At 39.6% G+C, this 19,191-nt stretch overlaps 1 protein-coding gene across 8 annotated transcripts in view; it reads left to right on the plus strand.

Annotated features, from left to right (window-relative positions):
• PTPN13 (protein tyrosine phosphatase non-receptor type 13) overlaps nt 1-19,191 on the plus strand; it is a 124,428-nt gene that overhangs the window by 92,638 nt on the left and 12,599 nt on the right. For 7 of the 8 annotated variants that reach the window (XM_054823794.1, XM_054823793.1, XM_054823796.1 and 4 more), the window contains 18 exons: nt 92-189; nt 2,214-2,270; nt 3,539-3,631; nt 4,955-5,062; nt 5,833-5,964; nt 6,348-6,814; nt 7,794-7,937; nt 9,882-9,975; nt 10,789-10,874; nt 11,731-11,893; nt 12,818-13,032; nt 13,120-13,218; nt 13,395-13,756; nt 13,951-14,125; nt 15,454-15,612; nt 17,293-17,464; nt 17,562-17,772; nt 18,454-18,524. In XM_054823794.1, the coding sequence (XP_054679769.1) occupies nt 92-189; nt 2,214-2,270; nt 3,539-3,631; nt 4,955-5,062; nt 5,833-5,964; nt 6,348-6,814; nt 7,794-7,937; nt 9,882-9,975; nt 10,789-10,874; nt 11,731-11,893; nt 12,818-13,032; nt 13,120-13,218; nt 13,395-13,756; nt 13,951-14,125; nt 15,454-15,612; nt 17,293-17,464; nt 17,562-17,772; nt 18,454-18,524 (2,906 nt within the window). The remainder of the gene's footprint in view (nt 1-91; nt 190-2,213; nt 2,271-3,538; nt 3,632-4,954; nt 5,063-5,832; nt 5,965-6,347; nt 6,815-7,793; nt 7,938-9,881; nt 9,976-10,788; nt 10,875-11,730; nt 11,894-12,817; nt 13,033-13,119; nt 13,219-13,394; nt 13,757-13,950; nt 14,126-15,453; nt 15,613-17,292; nt 17,465-17,561; nt 17,773-18,453; nt 18,525-19,191) is intronic. The other variant, XM_054823792.1, reaches the window with a different exon arrangement.

The raw sequence follows: 19,191 nt of genomic DNA on the forward strand, positions 1-19,191 counted from the left end.
ACCATTATTTTATTACATTGATCCTTCCCTTCCCTCTCCCAACTTCCTCTTCCCTCTGTCTGGTTCCCCTTCTCTCCTTCTCCCCTTTAAGTTCAAAATCTCATGCAGGTTTAAGTAGAAGTCCTGAAAGAAAGAAAAATGAATCAGACTCATCGTCCATTGAAGATACCGGTCAAGCCTATGTTGTAGGTCAGCATGCAAAAAATAATATTACTGTATTTACTAACTAACCTCTAAAATTGCTTTGGGTGTAATGCTTTGATATATTTATTAACTGATGGAAATACTTCTATTTGAAAAAGGGAGCAGAGTATCACATGTTCAAGTAATATAGGCCAATTGCCTGTTTTTCTTGAATAATTGTTGCAGTGAATGTTGATTGAGCACTGGAACAGGTTGCCCAGAGAGGTTGTGGAATCTCCTTCTCTGGAGATATTCAAAACCTGATGCGATCCTGTGCAACCTGCTCTAGGTGATCCTGCTTTAGCAGAAGGGTTGGACTAGATGATCTCCAGAGGTCCCTTCCAACCTCTACCATTAAAAAAAAAAAAAAACCAAAAACCTCCTTTGAACACCACCAGTCTGTACACAGGTGTGCAAAGTATTAGTACTTGGCAGTAAAAGCTGTTTGAGAAAATATCTTCCGTTTCGTCACTTCAGAGTGCCATTTGTTGTATGGATCTTTTAATAATTTGCTAGTCTTCACAGTCTGTCAAGCTTGAACTTTTTTAGTGTTTTCTGTGGAAAGGGTACAGGGAGCGATTTTTGGAAGTGGACTCAGTTTCGCATAAGTTGGCTATTGGCTAGTATCTCTGAGCAGTAACTGCACAGTTCTTTTTTGTTTGGTCTTATTTGAATATAATAAAGTACAATTTTTTTTGCAGTGCATTGGGTGTTTCACAGAAACACTCTGGTAATGAGCAAAGCCAGATATACTTCACTCCATTTTCTTCGCAAGGATTTAATTGCACACAAATAGTCTTACTAGGCAGTAAAAATGCAGAGTTCACATTAAAAAAAAAAAAAAGATTTGGAGCAGCTAATAGACTTAGTCACACATTGGGTTATTGGACATTAACTTTTAATATCTGTGTCATCAGTTTCTGGTTATAGGTGATTCCCTGTTATAATAATAGAAACTACAATGACTGAAACATTTGCAGCCTTAGCTTGCTTTTGTTGCTTTGGTTTTGCTTAATATTAAAATATTGATTAGTTACAGAACATCAGAAAACGTGGAAGAAGGCTAAGTTTATGGGGGTTCGTATAAACAAACTCGCAAAAAACCCTAAACAAAAAACCATACAAAACACAACAGTGTGTGACATACAAACACTACCATGTCTGCCCCCACTGCACTTGAAACCAGGACTGACTTGGGAATCATGCTTTTTCAGATGGAGCTGAGGCATGCCATCTCTGTAGTGACTGGTTGCAGCCATTTATCCTATGCTTTTAGCTTTACAATTAATGTTATCGTGTGCTTACCCATAATCTTCTGGGCAGCAGTTCTGATAAGGATCTTAACTACATGTCAGAAAGTCCTGCTGAATTACGTTGCCTGTGCTGGAGGACACACATTCTTTGCATGATGAAACTCAGCTGAAACTTTAGGGTTCAGAGGTTTGGAAAAGGCCAGGATTGCTTTGCTAAGAAGCTTGAATAATCTTACCTTATCTACTTTCATAACTTAATACATTTTTTATCCTCTTTAAAGTATGGCTATATTTGCTTGGCATTGATCATTCCAAAGAAAATATGATTCTATATGCAAACCAATTCAAACTCTTTTTTATTGTAGCAACTTATTTGTTACTGTACAAAATCCTACAAGACTCTTGTTGTGTTGGTTTATTAGGTTAGGCATATTCATCCAATTCTGTTAGAAAAATTAGTCTTTGACTTAGTTTCTTAAAGATCCATTAATTTTATCTGAAATTAACAGTGGTTGTAAAGACCAAACCTCTGTCCTTTCTTTAATTTGCCTTTGCATGAGCTACCATCTATCTGAACTTTGAGCTACAACCAAAGTACATGAGTAATTTGGATTTGTTAATCCAAAACTACTTTCATATTTATTCATTTTTAAAATAAGTAATCTGATATTGTGAATGAGCTCATGTATACTGTTTGAAGTCTGAAATACTTCCTGGTAGCTTTCATAAAAAAAAAAATAATTACAACGATGTCTGATATTTCCATTCATGTCACAGGCGTTAGCATGAATACTTCAGGAAATCTTACATCATCGATGCCATTAAAAGAGAGTGGTAAGTTGATAAATAACATGCTTATAGAATTAATTCAGTCAGTTTGTCACTGTTCCATCAGTCCTATTTCTTTGCTGTTCTTAAATCAAATACCTCTCCCGTTTAGTTGGATAGGACCTTTTCCTAAATACAACTCCTAATATTTCTTTTGGATTGCTTCTTAGGGGAGATTTTGACATCTGTGCCTAATATTTTTCAAATATGAATAGTGTCTGTTTATTTTGAGACTTGAGGGGTGCTGTTACCTAAATATGATGCTCTTCAAAGTTCATTTCCCTTACTTGTGAGGTTACTGGCTCTGTAGAGCCCAAGACGACTGTTATTTTCTTTTTAGGTCTTTTATTCTTTAGGTTTGACTTGGTTTTGTGGGAGGAAAAACTCCTTCTCTGGGTGGTGCAGTCTGTCGCACTTTCTTGAATTGCTGTTTTCTGTTTGTATTCATGTGTAGAGCTCAGTAGGTTTCTGCCATTGTAGAATTCCGTGTTCCACTTCAGGCAACAGTATGCCAGGCACTCGAGACCAAACGAATTGTATCTTCTCTAGGTAGCAAATTGACCAGTTCAGACTTACAGTATGTTGACATTTCCTGAAGTTTCAGGAGGTTGTTGGGTTTTTTTCCAAACTGTGCTCCTTCCGTCCTCTTTAAGTGCCTGTGTCTACTTCAGCCTGTTGGGAATGCTCAGGAGTCACATAAATCTATTGTGATTTATCTATTCCAGATTTTGGAAGAGGTAGAACCAGTAGCCTGTGGAGTTGCAAATGAGGAAATAAATTTAAACAAGATGGGGTTTAGTAGATGTTTCTAATGTTGCTTGTTTTTTAATGAAGGACCACCATTAAGAGAACTCACTGAGTAACCTTTCAGTAACTTCATATACTAAGCCTCAGTTTCACTTCTACCAATGTGCTTAACGTTCTGCCTACCTGAGCAGGGCATGTAAACACGAATCTAAATATTTTGCTGAACTGTGACTAATAAATTTGAAAAAAGTAGGGCTCACCTGTGTTGTGATTCCAAAACTATGAGACTATGCTATGTACTTGTCTTAGGAGGAATAAAAGATTTTAACTGCTGAAGATGGGAGTGAGTTATAATGGTGGTGGGGATTTTTTATTTGGACATGGCTTGGAAGATGAAAGTTTGATGCATGAGTTCAGAACAGCTTTTCAGGTTATCAGAGAAGTAATCTTTAATGGAATAGAACTTCAAGGCAACCCTGAAGGGAAACATTCAGCTAGTGTCTGATCACAAAATGTTGGCTTTTCAGTTGACTCTCTGCAAACAACACCAAACAGAGTTGCTTCACCAGAAAGAGAGATCACTTTGGTGAACTTGAAAAAGGATGAAAAATTGGGCTTAGGTAAGTGGCTTTAAAATTGTTGTCATGTGTGTTCGTAGAAGCCAAAACCAAAGTTTTTTCAGGTCTGTATTTAAGTATTTTTTTGTAGGACTGAGGAAAGCAGTGCATACAGTAGCTGGGTTTCGAAGGCATTTAAGATGCTGGAGCCTAGACTTGAGTAGCGCCTGCTACTGATATGTTGAGTGATGTTAAGCAAGTCTGTTTCTCAGTTTTTCCATATTGTAAGTGTAGGATAATATTTATATTGTGAGCTACTCATCCTAAAAGTTGACCTTTAAAGTTTATCTCTGTGTTCAGGCACAAGATTTTTGTCTATGCAGACACCTTGCAGCTGTGACAGTTTGAAGGTTTTAAACAACAACAAAAAAAGACATTATAAAGCCATTATGAGCTAATTGTGGAGTGGTGTTCTTACTCTTACAATATCATCAGATGGAACACTAATTTGAGCTTTAAGGAGCCTGGAAGACACAATATTTGTATTCCATTCCTCCTCCTACCGCTGAGTTTTTTCATAAACCCACATAATTTTTCCCTGTATGAGTAATGAATAATTTTGTGTCAGTACTGTGCTTTAGGGAGGCTCTCTGAAGTGTCTTTAAGGACATTGTTCTGTCATTCAAAATAGGGCTGTTGTGTAAATTTGAAGAAGGGAAAAAGCCTACAAGACAATAGTATTTAGTGTTTTTACTGCACAGTAACTTAAGAGTTGACCAAAAAGGAAAGAAATTCATATGCAGTGCAGCGTTTTTTCTCTTTCTTCCCCATGCAATTTGTGGTACTTTGCTGTTTCAGCTAGAATAGAGAAGACCTGATTATCTTCTATTTTCTTTTTTTTTTCCATCTTGAACATCCTTCCCAGGTATACCTGGTGGAATTAGCAGAAATAGATTAGAAACCTCAAAAGAAAATAGGGGGTTGAAAAACTCAGTTCTTAAGACCAGGGTCAAGCATCTAACAACAGAAAAAAACAGAAATTTTTAAATAAGAGAAAATACATTTAGTCTGGTCAGTGAATGTACATTTAATGTCATCTCTGCGTGTATTTCTCTTGCCACAGTTTTCTTCTGTAGTCTTTGCTGGAGTTTTCTGGGAAGCTAGCTAGACGAAGTCTTAATCACTAGCTCAAAAACAGAGAATGCAATAAAGCTTAATCAAAAAAGCTTTACCATTTACTTTCACGTAGACTTCTTTGAGATGTATAGTTTTCTTTTACTTTACATTTATTACAACGACCAAGTTTTTGTCCGTTCTGAAAAAGGGACTTGTGTTGTTACACTGTAATCACTGACATTTTTGCCTGCTTTGGGGCCTTTTTCCCAGGCTTTCAAATAGTCGGCGGAGAGAAGACGGGGAAACTTGATCTGGGAATTTTTATTCATTCAGTTATTCCCGGAGGGCCAGCTGATTTGGAAGGATCTCTAAAACCAGGTGAGTAGTGTAAATAAGAAGAGGTGTATACACAAAAGAAAAGGCCAGACACATACGTAGTACCTTTTCATCTATGGCTGTGGGCATTAGTCCCTTAGAAATGCTGACCTTCAGTTACCTTCTGGATAATTTCTGAAAACTGGTGATACTACTTTGTTAAACTATACGAAAACAAAAATCATTCGAATCAAAGTAAAAATAATAAAGCTTGAAGTAGCAGAAAATTAAAGTTACATATAAAGATAACGGCTTTATTTGCTATTGTCTCTCTATAGATGCTTTGTAACTTCAATTTTTTAAAACTCCAAGTCCATACTTTGATTTCAGAAAAAGTGAATGTAACCATATGGATACTATGGGAAGGGGGATTATTTTATTTAATATTGGCTTCTTTTTTTTTTTTCCCTTTCCATTTTCATCTGTGCCTTGAACTGAACTGCATATTGGTTATTTCACTACTTAATTTTTTTGCTTTTGCATCTGTTTTTCTTACAGCAGAAGAGAAGGTAGAAATCATAATATGGAAAGGTTTGGCAGGCTTAAAAAGAGGACATATTCGTAACCAGTTCTTGTGGTTTGTTTTGGGTTGGTTGGTGGTTTTTTTTGTTTGTTTTTTTTTAATTATTAAGGTTCCCTATCCAGTATCGCTCAGATTTTAGTTATTTTTAATCCATGCATTGTGTAGAGATTTTCAGACCTGTACTCCACAGTCTCACTGATGAGTAAAAATGTAGATGTTAGATTGTATTTGAAAAAACCCTTTTGTGCAGGAAACCGACTAATATCCGTAAATAGCACAAGTTTAGAAGGCGTCAGCCACCATGCAGCATTAGAAATTTTGGAGAATGCACCTGAAGATGTGACACTTGTTATCTCTCAGCCCAAGGACAAGCTATCCAAAGGTATGGAGAGAAATATTCCGTGTTATGAAAGAGTTGTTCTTTGAGCACTTTGCCTTTTCAGACACCTTTCGTAAAGTACTTTCTGTGTTTCTTTAAAATAACTAATCTAGTCAACTGAGATAGCTATAAAACATCACCCTAACTGCAGTCAGTTGTGTAAGCAACTCCAGCTAGTATATGTTAAAAATTGTGTTCTGAGAGTGAACGAAGAAATGTGTTATGGTAACCTTTGGTGAGGACACACCGGTTGCATCGTAAACAGAAAGCGTTCTGCGTAATATGGACACGTAAAACCTTATGTGGTTGTAAGCTGAGAAATTTGTGTCATACTGCAGATAGGATGTTACCAGCTACTGATGACTGTCTTGTCTCCTGGTTTTCAGCATCGTCTAATGCTGCACACATCAGTAATGGAACCAGGGGTTATTTAAGGAGGCCATCATCAGTGCAGGACAATGAGGCAGAGTCTTCTTCAGAAGAACATAACCGGTCCCGTGGTCACCAGAGGCCTGTTTCGGGGAGTTTGTCTGGTTTGTCGGGAGGCAAGCGGGATGGAAGCGTGAGCTCCCAGGATTCCAGAACTGAGAGTGCCAGCCTGTCTCAGAGCCAGACAGCCAGCTTCTTTGGCAAACGTGCAAGTGGTAGAGCCCAGCAGGATCCTCAGCATTACAGTGATTCCCAGTCTGGGCTTTCTAAAATGAATGAGAAGAGAAGATCTTCATCTGACAGTATTCAAGCAAAAAACAGAAGGCCTGGAGTAGTGGAGTCTGTGGAATATTCTGACCGAGGAGATTCTGACATGGATGAAGCAACTTATTCCAGCAGTCAGGAGCAACAGCCAGCTAAAAAGGCATAGTGTGTTTTGTATGAATATTTCCCATCGGTATAATAGAGGTAGTGAAATAGCTAACTGTGGGTGTGAATAAAGTTGAAAGGATGTGGAGGAAGAACAGCCTAGCCTGCAGCTTATCCTTGTAATGGCAAATGCTAATTGCTAATTTCTAATAGTTTGGTGATTTTGTTCAAAATAAATGGAGAAAATCACTCCTGTAACTTGAAACAACTTCTCAGCTTTCCGGTGTCATGAGATGGGCATGTCTTATTAAGGCAGATTCTGCTTTGGGATGAACATATAGTGCACTTGCTGATTCTGTAGAAAACCTCCTTTTGAGTCTGTGTTTGTCCAGTATGATCATAGTCTAGTGACCACCCCTAGAGGTAAGTTTATTCACCTGGCAGATAAATTAAGTTTTTCCTAGATGAAAGTAGTAGTGATGCATCTGGAATGGGTAGCAGCAGAACACATTGTCTTTTGGGATTGATCTAATCCATGCAAAACTGCTCTTGGCTAGTGAAGTTCAGCAGAGAGCCATGCTTTGAACAGAGAGAGCTTGCTGCTTCACCTTTCCAAAAGTGCACAATGGCAAGTAGTACAAATTAATTCCTGACTTGCAGTGATTCCTCCTTTCAGCTTGTGGAGGTTATTCAGTCAAGTTGTAGCAGCTCCTGTAAATTAATCCAACAGACCCTAGGCTGCTGTGATACTGAAGTACTATAGTTTCTATGTTCTGTGACCAACTCACCACTTTCAGAATAAAGGCTCAGCTGCTGAAGGCCAAGCATATTTCTGTGCTAAACCTGTTCAGTGGCAGCAATAGAGGAGTTAAAGCAATGAGCCTTATGAGTCTTACTATTTGGTACTTTGCCATGTGTACTCCTTTTGGCTGCACGTGACTCAAAAACACACGTTTTAGGGTCTTAACTGTAAACTTCTGTTCTAATGGCAAATCATTCTCTTTTTGTGTTTTTTGTTTGTTTTTTAAATAAAGGAATCTTCCTCAGCGAATACAGCACACAAAATGAATTCTAAAAAGGTTACTGCAACACTTCTTAAACCTGGAGATATCTTTGAGGTTGAACTAGCCAAAAAAGATAACGGCTTGGGAATAAGTGTCACGGTACTGTTTGACAAGGTTTTTAGATGTTTTCTCTTTTTCTCTACTCCCAGCAACCCGTTAAATTGCTAAATTATAAGGAAGCAAAATATTTTCTGGAGTCACTGTTAAGTATATAGTTTTACTGATGGGTGACTGATCTTACCAAAGCTGAAAAGTAATACTATTTTATATCCCTTTTCTTGTCATCTGCCCTTTAAGTAACTCTTGTTTGTTGTTTTATGGTGGAGCCCCAAAGTCCTAATAGAATCTTATCACAGATGCTGCTTTGTAAGTACAAAAAGCAAGATGGTCTTTGTCCCTTGCTACCTAATAATGTAGCAAATTTACAAGGGAGAGAAATAAGACCTTCCATGACTGGCATCACAGGCAGTGGAAGCAGTAGTGTTACTTAAGAGTATCTATGCATGTCCGTACACATATACCATATTCACTGTTCTCCCTCTGCTGGATAAAAGGCGGAAAGCAAAAAACTACTTAAATCCAAATAAGACCTGGCTGACACTGCTATCTTGCAATACAAGACAAAAATGTATTTTTAAGGGACTAATTGGGCTATAAAATTTTGAAGGTAGTTTATGTTTAGGGCCTGCCATACTGCAGAGCGGCACTTCAGGGAAGAAGAGAGTGATTTGTAACTGAGATGCACACTTTTTTCACTGCTCCTGTTCTTGTATTGAGTTCAGAAATACATTTTGATATTTTAATATTCAAATATTATCTCTGGTTGGTTGATTGCCGGACTACCTGGTAATTTGAAAAAGGAAAAGTTGCTTAAATCATAACAATAGAGAGCAGTTAGTGGCTGTGGTTCAAAACTGGTGGCTTTCACTGACTGTACGTAAAATTAAGTTGACCTTTTCCTAAATGTGGCCATATGGATAGGCATGTAGAGGGAGTCCCAATTCACAAGCCTAGCACTGTTTTCATCTATATGGCTAGTATTGTAAGAGAAGCAGAATGAAATTGTATTATTTTAACATCCTAGTCTATTCAAAGTCATATTGCTTTGTCAAGCTTATAACTTGAGACAGCTGGAGGAGCAAAGGTTCAGCAGGAGTTAGTTATTGAATAGCATGAAGCCTGCTCTATGCATGCATTGGCTTTGTAGAAAACATTAGAAGATGCCAACTGATGCAAATATTTTCCCTTTAAAGGATGACCAAGTGGTATCTTCATTGACCTTTCCTTTTTCAACCTCCATTCAGCCCCTTGCAGTGCTATCCCGTACAATGGTGAAAAAAGAGGTGTACAATTAGCATAGTGTTTTAAGTTTTCACATGTAGTACTGTGTGCTTTGGGCATGAACATTGATGCACTATTGGTCTCCCTGTTCCCTCCGCGTTTGTGGAGTAGCACTGATAGTGCAGCAGTCAGCCAAAATCATAGAATGGTTTGGGTTGGAATGGACCTTTAAAGATCATTTAGTCCAACCACCCCTGCAATGAGCAGAGGGAGCACCCCTCCAAAAACGATGCCATTTGAACTTGAGCCAATTTTTTCAGCTTAGACCTTCAAGCTTGTATGAACTGATGGAAAGCAGCACTCCTTAGTTTCCTTTTACATCAGAGAGGGTGTATTGGAGTAGAACACTGCATGGGTATGCATGTTCTGCTTTGGCATGCTGTGCTGCACACATCTCCAAGCTTTGATATCCATGCAAGCATGTAAAGTCCAGCATAATGCAGACATGTTTCTGCTGAAGTATGTTTATTTGTTTTGTGTGCATTTGCATTGTGAGGCGTCATGTTTTTACAGTCTTCCCACCCCAACTTCGTTTGTAATAAATTGCATGACTGCAAAAACATGCTTTGTGTAATGTTTTGGTTTTGATAGTTTGGCTGTTCTTTTTACATGCCAGTAGCCCAAGTGCTTCCTGAGTACAGTTTTCCTTGTATAACACTGTGTTTAGTATTCTAACTGCAAAAAGACTAACAAATCCTATTTTTGCTTTCCATTTAGGGTGGTGTAAATACTAGCATAAGGCATGGTGGTATTTATGTGAAAGCAATTATTCCTAAGGGAGCAGCTGAAGCAGATGGCAGAATAGAAAAAGGTAGTATTTCTATTCTTTCTGTTGGGATTCTTAATGTGAAAAAAGGGCAGATAATTGTCTGTGGTGGACTTGATAATACACTGTGGCCTAGAAGCTAGGAACTCTGTTTGCCTCCTTTCATTGTACCTTTTTCACTGGGAAGAAGAGCTGTTTTTCCAAGCTAGTGCATTGGCAGTTGTCATTTTAAATATTCTCTTGATAGTTATTGTGCAGGTGAAGATTTTTAAAAAAGTGTGGAACAACTGTAGAACCAACAGAAAACTGCTGAGACTGTGGAGGGGGAAAAATAGGAGATAGGTTGCAGGACTCTTCCCCGGCCCCTAATGCAGTCTGTGTTAATGGAGAATACTTCTCTGTTCCAGCCATGGAGAGAGCGAGCTTTGTATTATTTGTGGCCGTCTTGCTTGGCATGCTGGGCAACTCAATACAGAAAATCGTTGTAATTGTTACGGCTTTTCTTGTCTGTAAGCCAGGCCACATTCTTTACTGAAGTGAGAATTCCCACTGTAGACTGATTTGTTTTTAATAAAGAGTCTGAGCTTTGCGGCAGGCTATCATTCTGATGGTTCATGCTAGCTTTGACGTGGGGTTATCCCATAGAATCATAGAATCATTTAGGTTGGAAAAGACCTTTAAGATGAGTCCATCTGTATACTTTAGTTGCAAAGTTCTCCTCTTGACTCAGAGTGTGGAGGGGAGGGAGAATGTACTTCAATAACTCTCCTCGTTAGGTGAGACTTGAAAGTTTCTGTGCATCATACACGTTTTATAGATGTTGTGCCTACTTTTTCTTAAATTATTAATCATTTGTAGGTGACCGTGTGCTCTCTGTCAATGGGATTAGTTTGGAAGGTGCTACCCATAAGCAAGCTGTTGAAACGCTGAGAAACACTGGGCAGGTAAGCGGCTGGTTCTACTCCTATCTGTAGTACCAGATCTTCGTGAGTGAAAAGAGGTAAAGGAACACGAAGACTGGAATTCTCCCCAGTGTCCTGATTGCTTTAGGTGTGCTTTTTTTAGACTCCTTGGCTTCCTGGGCCTCAAGTATCACTGCCCCCCCAGTGAAATTCTGTCTTCGTGTGTGGGTGAGAGGTCTGCATGGAATTGGTTTCTCCTTGTCCCTGGGCTTCATAGGAAGAAAGCCCAGGTGCGTGGGTTAGAAAGCAGCTGTAGCAGCATGCTGCAGATGGGTCCTGAATCTGAACCACTGAGGAGACAAGGGTCTCCATATATGTAGCTGTGTTTGCATGCTGTGTCAGAGCTTTACTTGCGTCTTGGCCTTTTTGGATAGTGCTTGATTCTGTCAATGATATCTTCTTGTTTAATAGTCCTATTTATGGCGGCTGCTTCATATGTAGAAGTACTTCCACGCCTGAAAATAGCCGGTGAATGTACACATTCAGAGCTGCTAAGGACTACTATTTGTGTTCACTTTCTAAATTGCTTTTAACTCATCCCTGTACACATGTGAAAATGACACTGTCTTTCACATTTCTTAATCCCCTCCCAGCCTTACTGGAAGAAAACCCTTTCTTACTCTGCGTTGGCAGATATCTTGCAAGTCCATTAGTGTGTTTTGGAGTTTGTCACTCACAGTCCTTAAAATGAGGAACAAAGGGAGAATGTATGGGGAGGGAGATGTCTATAAAGTTTGCTGCTGAAAAACTTAGGACCCTGACAAGTTAGAAATGTACTCTAGACTGTCCTATTTTCATGACCGTTGCCAGTTAACTGGAGAATGTTTCATGTCTTTAGGTGGTGCATCTGCTGTTGGAAAAAGGTCAGCTTTCAGTGGCCAAGGTTCATGCTCCAATAACACCACAATGCACGCCTCCAAATCAGGTGGGGCAATGTGAGCCACAGGAGAAACCAGCGACAAAAACTACAAATGCCAAAGATTACAGCTTTGTCACTGCAGGTCAGGTCACATAGGAAAAGTGTCTGAACTTTCAAATCATCCTTTAGTTTTTACAATATTTTTCTTGAAATCTTCTGTAGAATAGAAAGACAGGAGAAAGAGCTGGTAGGAAACTATACTGAGACACTGCACATAATGCAGTCTCTTCCTTTTTGTGCTGCTGCATTTGTTTTTAAGATTTCCTTTCACATCTTCGTAACTTTGTTTAGTTACTATTAACTGTTTGCTCTCTCACTGTTCCTTGTTGTTTCCCAATTTCACCAGCCTTGCAGGCCAGGGCTATAGCAAGGTGGAGTAAAAGGGGTGCTGCTATCTCTGGTGCTGCTAGGAAGCACCAAGGGGAGGTTAAGATGCTCATATAAAAATGAGAGTTTCTGTAGGTCCTGCTGTTCCTGTCTTGGTGAGAGAAGACATCAAGAGCTGGATGAAGAGAGAAGGAGGATTTGTGTAGCTGACTAGAAGTTGTCCATATTCCAGCTTCTCTTGCTGGAGGCCTCTGAAAGTGGAGGGAAGCTTACCCAGATGGGGAAAATACTGCAGATACCTTTTGGTCTTCCTGCATGGGATTTATCCTGTCTGCCAGGAACTCCAGTCGCTGTTCTCACTAATCAGTGGCCAGAAAGGTTGTGTCACTGTGTGCTTTAACAGACTCCTTAATGGACTTCCTGGGGAACAGTGTTTTGGAGACACCTTGACTTTCTGTATAATGTGGATGTTGTCAGGGCAAGCCAGCAGACTGAGAAGTCATGATTGGTTTTTTGTCCTCTTTAACTTGGAGGCATCTTTTAGATAATGCTTGTGTGTAAAGTGGAAGAACCTTGTGAGGGGGAGAGCATGCATTGCCATGTCGGGAGTAAGAGCACCAGACACTTTTTTCATGGCCAGCATACTGCAGGAAATGATAAGTTAATGTTTCTTTTGCAGAGAACACATTTGAGGTAAAGCTGTTGAAGAATAGCTCAGGCCTTGGGTTCAGTTTCTGCCGTGAAGATAACCTTACCCCAGAGCAACTGGGCTCAACTATTGTGAGGGTGAAAAAGCTCTTCCCTGGGCAGCCTGCTGCAGAAAGTGGGCAGATAGAAATTGGGGACGTCATTCTGAAAGTGAATGGGGCATCGCTAAAGGGTTTATCCCAACAGGTTTGTATCTTAGTAGTGAAACTCATGCTGTGGTTGTCCTGCAAGTCTTGGGGACCTGTATCTAATAATGAATTCCTATGATCATAGGAAGTCATCTCTGCTCTGAGGGGAACATCTCCAGAAGTCTCTCTTCTACTTTGTCGGCCACCATCTGGTATACTACCAGACATCGATCCTTCTTTGTTGGTAAGGTGTATGGCATATGATTGTTTTTTAGTTGCTATTTGAAGGTTCATTTGTTCGATCTGGTAGGTGGGTTAGTTAAACGCAAGATGCAGATGGAAAGATGGGCAGGGTGCTCACAGAAACGTGGTTCTTACAGAACTGGAGTTTGATGAATTAAATGTCCTTACTCTCTGTAGACCCCCATCCATTCACCCCAACAAGTATTTCCAGATGTCAGCAGAGAAGTTTCTGGTCCATCAAATGGAGAACAAGGTGACAGCTCAGATGAAAATGAAACTACTGATCTGAGCAACAAAAGGCTAAAATCTCCCTCTAGAAGAGACAGCTACAGTGACAGCAGCAGGAGTGGTGATGAGGAGGTGATAGATTCACCAGCACAGGTGGGCCTTGGCTGGAATCCTGCACTATACCAAACTTCAGATGAAGCTGTGACACAGGCACATAGTCAGTATGAGGCACACAGTGGTCAGGAGGAAGCTGTTTGCACCGTCTTATATTCTGATCAAGAGGCTCCTAGCAAGTCGGAACTTGAGGACAGGTATGCTTTTTATAATGATTCTTGTAGTATGCAGAAGGTGTTTACAAAAATAGTTTATTGGACCTATTTATAGAAATGGTTTTTTTGTTTCACTTTTCAGATCTGCGTAAAGTCAATATTGGCCCATATATTCATTTATGGGCGACAGCCATGTTGTACAAGCTGATCCTTGTTTTTTGTTTGTTTACCTGTAGTAATCTGCCATTGGATTTGCCGTTGATCCCAACCTGTAGAACTGTTCCTGAAGTTACCACATCCATTTTAATAAATGACTGTTATGCTACTCCTGCTTTTGAGCTGACTCCACCCTTGAGAGGAATGGATTCATTACTCAGCCAGTTGGAAAAAAATGCTGAAGAATATGAGCCAGTAATTTACTATTTCTGTCTTTCAGAAGCATAAATGTACCTAGTGCTGTGGCCAATTGGAAGTTGGTTTAGCCATGGTATTGGGAATGACTGGATAGATGTTAGGCACGTGAATTTACAAATAGGATAGTTATACATTATATACTTGCACTAACCTAGGCATGTGCCTTATAAATGGCACACATACATGTGCCGTTTGTAACCAGTGAACTGCAGCTGCTCATAGAAATGTCTGCAGGCATTTTCTGTCTGGGCTCTTGAGTAGTTGATGTATTTCCCTCTGCGAATGTGGAGGCATCCATGTGTACTTAGGTAGACGTGTATACATCTATTTTGTATGTCATTTCAGCCTGCAAAACTTGGCATTAAATATTGACCTACCTCTAAACTGTGTACTCAAGACAAAGCTTAAATGGCAAATGTCTTGCTTCTGCCCTGTTATTTTTCTGTGTGGTTGTTCAGAGGATAAATTGGGGCAACAGGCACATTAGGTGACCCTGTTCTTTGCTGCATTTATATCTATGAATCCCAAAGACTTTCTGCTCTGCTGCAAAATGCAGCATATTTTTAAGATTCTTCTGAGGCAGCTTCTTGCTATCCCAGAAATGTGTATCAGAAGGGACTTCTGCTTCCCTATCCTCACATAATCTATTCACAGATTGAAAAAAAAATGAAAATTGAGCCTTGATATGCCCCAATTGTGAAGGTCTTTCAGGTTACCAAGCTATTCTAGCCCATACTCTGTTTTGAGAAGAAACAAACTGTCCTTTTCTTAGTCCCTTCTTCAGAAGTTTTTCTCAAACCTTCCTGGTGCTCTGTGAGTTTCTGTGCAAATGAGACAGATCTGTATCTTTCAAATCAAAATTCATGCAAATTAAAATAGGCAAAATATATCCATGTGTTCAGTTCTGAGATAAGCTATGGTATTGCATCTCATTGTAGGAAAATACATTCACCTACTTTCTTCAGTTGAGTAGTTCCTGATGTGTTGTCTTATTTAAAAAATACAGAGCCATTTTTATATATGGCAGCTAGTTGAGGGTAAAATAAGGTGTCAGTTTTGGCATGTGCCTTCACAGTTTTGTTTAGATCAAAGGCCTTTTGGCCCAAGGCTAGCTCCATGCAAAACAGTAGTCTATCTGAATTCATTAGAGGTGCTTACTTGAAGCAGCTAAGCTGAGCCTGCTGACACATGTCTTGGTACTGTCCAGGCTTGTTTCCACTTAAACCAATAAGTAAATCAGTTGTCTATTTCTGTCTTAAATTCAGTAAAGTGTTCAAATTGCTTCTGTTTTGTCTGTGGTGTAAAGTGCTATTTTCTTCCCCTAGGAAGCAGAGCTCCGAGTCACTATGACAAAGTCAGAAAAGGGTAGTCTTGGTTTTACAGTGACGAAAGGTAATGATAATGTTGGCTGCTACATTCATGACATTGTTCAAGATCCTGCCAAAAGTGATGGGAGACTACGACCTGGAGACCGACTGATAAAAGTGAGAGAATCAGTGTTGTCAGATAGAAAGATTGCATGAAAAGGGCAACTTTTGAGTAAAAAAAAAACAAAAAAAAAAAACAAAAAAAAACCCACCGAACTCTGTGGGCCAAAGTAAATGTGGTTAAGGAACAAAGGCATGCGCCTTCAGAGAGGCATAATTTGATAGTACTTAGACAAAAGAAATACAAGTATGAAAACATGTGAGAAGATTGGTGAAGGGAGTTTTGGTACATCTCGCAGCTAGGCATGTGTGCAACCACTATTCATGATTGCAAAAACCGGTTTAAAGAGAAAAGCATTTATTGATTAAATAAGATGGTCTCTCAAGTATGTGGAGAAGCTGTTCGTCGAATACATCTATGGCTAGCGTATTGTTAGGAAATGAATTTTAAGAGATTTGCTGTAGAAGAGTGTACAGGTACATATCTTGTGGTCCAGATGTTCATCATAGAATCATAAAATAGTTTGGGTTGGAAGGGACCTTTAAAGGTCATCTAGCCCAGCCCCCCTGCAATGAGCAGGGACATCTTCAGCTAGATCAGGTTGCTCAGAATGCTTAAATGTTTCCAGGGATGGGGCATCTACCACCTCTCTGGGCAACCTGTTCCAGCGTTTCACCGCCCTCATCAAAAAACTTCTTCCTTTTATATCTAGTCTGCATCTACTCTCTTTTAGTTTAAAACTGTTACTCCTTGTCCTGTTGCAACAGGGCCTACTAAGAAGTCTGTCCCCATCTTTCCCTGTTGGCCCCTTTTAAGTACTGGAAGGCCACTATAAGGTCTCCCTGGAGCCTTCTCTTCTCCAGGCTGAACAGCCCCAACTCTCTCAGCCTGTCTTCATAGGAGAGGTGCTCCCATCCCCCTGATCATTTTTGTGTCCCTCCTTGGAACCTGCTCCAACAGCTCCATGTCTTTCCTGTGCTGAGGGCCGCAGAGCTGGATGCAGTACTCCAGGTGGGGTCTCACGAGAGCAGAGGGGCAGAATCACCTCCCTCGACGCTTCTATTTATGCAGCCCAGGACACCATTGGCTTTCTGGGCTGTGAGCACACGTTGCTGGCTTGTGTCCAGCTTTTCATCCACCAGTACCCCCAAGTCATTCTCCTCAGGGCTGCTCTCAATCCCTTCATCCCCCAGCCTGTAGTAATACCGGGGGTTGCCCCGACCCATGTGCAGGACCTTGCTATTAGTTTCTAATCAACTGAAAACTTGCATTTAGGCTTAAGGAGCGTGAGCAGTAGTGACAAAGTGCATAACAAGGAGTAATTGCTAAATCAGGATACTGAAGCACTGCTGAATATTATTAAACCTTAAAGTTAGGCAAATACAAGTCAAATTGGGTTAGTTTGTGAGTCAGACTTTCAGGTGTTGGCCTGTGCAGTTATAGCATTCCAATTTTTAAATAGGAACAGTAAAATAATATACCTCTTCAGATTGTTTAATATTTTGTCATTTGGACTGTAAACTTGTTTCTTCACTTGCCAAAGTTTAGTTACATTTATGTATTCTGTCTCCTTGGGTAAGTATGATGAACTGCAACTGTTGTCGATAAAGCATCTGTTGTTTTGTCCTTTAATGTCAAATATCAACAATAGAAACAGTAATAAATGTTTCAGCAGTAATACTAACTGTTTCACTTGGAACCTAACAAGGATATATCTGTTGCTTTTATTTTTGCAGGTTAATGACATTGATGTCACTAACATGAGTCATACCGATGCAGTAAACTTTCTCCGTGCTGCCCCAAAGACTGTCAGATTAGTGCTAGGGCGTGTTTTGGAGTTACCTAAGATGCCAGTGTTGCCTCATTTACTACCTGATATTACACTAACATGCCATAAGGAGGAGCTAGGTAAGACAGCAGTATACTGCTTTTTGCTATAAAGCAAAATTTTCCCCTTCAGTTAAAAAGAAAGAACTTGATTTTTTTTTTCTTTTTCCCTGCAAAGGTTTGTTGTTATCAGGAGGTCATGACAGTCTTTACCAGGTTGTGTATATTAGTGACATTCTCCCCAAATCGGTTGCTGCCAGAGAGGAGAGTCTCCACGCGCTAGATATTATCCATTACATTAATGGAGTAAGCACACAGGGGATGACTCTGAAAGAAGCCAAAAGACTGCTGGAAACATACCTTCCAAAAGTGGTGCTTAAAGCAACCAGGTATGTTTTGGAAGCAAATTCTTCCCTGTACTTTTTGTTTTTCTCATGTACTTTTTGTTTTTCTCTGAGTGTAAAACATATTCCTGATATGACAACTAATTCACCACAGTGGTGCTAGGTGGCATGTTATTGAGGACTAATGCCACAAAAAGGATCTGTATATCCACAGTTTTTATGCTTCAGGGAAGCAGAAAGGTACTTAGTACTTGCTGTGCTTTGCTTCTTGGGAAGACAAGGCTGTGTCCAGCTATGAAGTGCAAGTGTTCAAAATGCCATTTTCAAAATATGACACAGGTTATTTAAATACAATTACTCCTTTTTCTTAAAACTGGTTCTATAATCATAAAAAGGAGATAAAATGTTGTTTCATGCTTAAATAGTTCTACTGTCACATGGATGTCCCAGCACACTGGTGAATGTCAAAACCCTATGGCACAGATCCTAGTGTGATGCTGTATTTTCAGTGATCCCTGCTGCTTCTTTTATGGCAGTTTTTTAGCAGTCTAAAAAACTCACCAGATCAGTCTGTTCTGATATTTTCCTGGGACTGAAACATTTATTTCATTTTTGAAGTCTTCCAGCCATAGTTTTACTGGTAGTACATATTTACATCAATATCTGATGATTACCATGATTTATTTATTTTTTAATAAAAATTTCTGTAAACATTTCTTTTCATAGAGATGGTCATGCAGTGCTTCCGAAATCCAAAAGCCCTGATAGCTCAAATCCATGGCCAATGAAAGCTAATGGTAAGATTTGCTTACTTGTTGCAAGTGAAATGCACATCTATAAAAATGAAGGAACTGATATGGCCCTTAAGATACCATCCTTGTGCAGTGGCTACACTAGAACTCCACTTACTGAGATCAGCTCCAGCAGATGTTTGCTGGATCTTTCTTTTAAAAGCTCCACGAAAAGAGATTGAACAATAGTCTCTTTGTGATTCCATTTCTCTTGTAGTTTAGACATTCTCTCTAATATCAAGCCTAAGTCTTTCAAGGAGTTAAAAAAACCACAACAAAACAGTCAATTTATTATTATCATCATAATTGTTGTTGATGTTAAATGATGATGATGATAATAATAATGTTGTTTCCTCTGACCAGGCATAAAAATACTGATTTGATACATTTCAAAGGGCTTCAGGTGTCACATTGGTCATCTTTTTTCCAAAACCAAAGGAGCCCAAATTGATTTTATTCCTCCCCTCCAGTTTGTTGACATCTTGCTGTTTTCCTTGTCAAGCGTGGTACTTCTGGTCACACACACGGCATTGGGTGAGGCTCACCAGTGCCAAGCAGACAGGGAGAATTATTTTGAGGGTTGTGTAGACAGCATTCCTGTTAATACATCCTGAATGAGATTAACTTACTTTTGCTAAATAGTTCTTTGTTCAGTCACTTAGACTCAGGATCC

Source organism: Grus americana, chromosome 4 (assembly GCF_028858705.1).
Source record: "Grus americana isolate bGruAme1 chromosome 4, bGruAme1.mat, whole genome shotgun sequence".
NCBI classification, from domain to species: Eukaryota; Metazoa; Chordata; class Aves; order Gruiformes; family Gruidae; genus Grus; species Grus americana.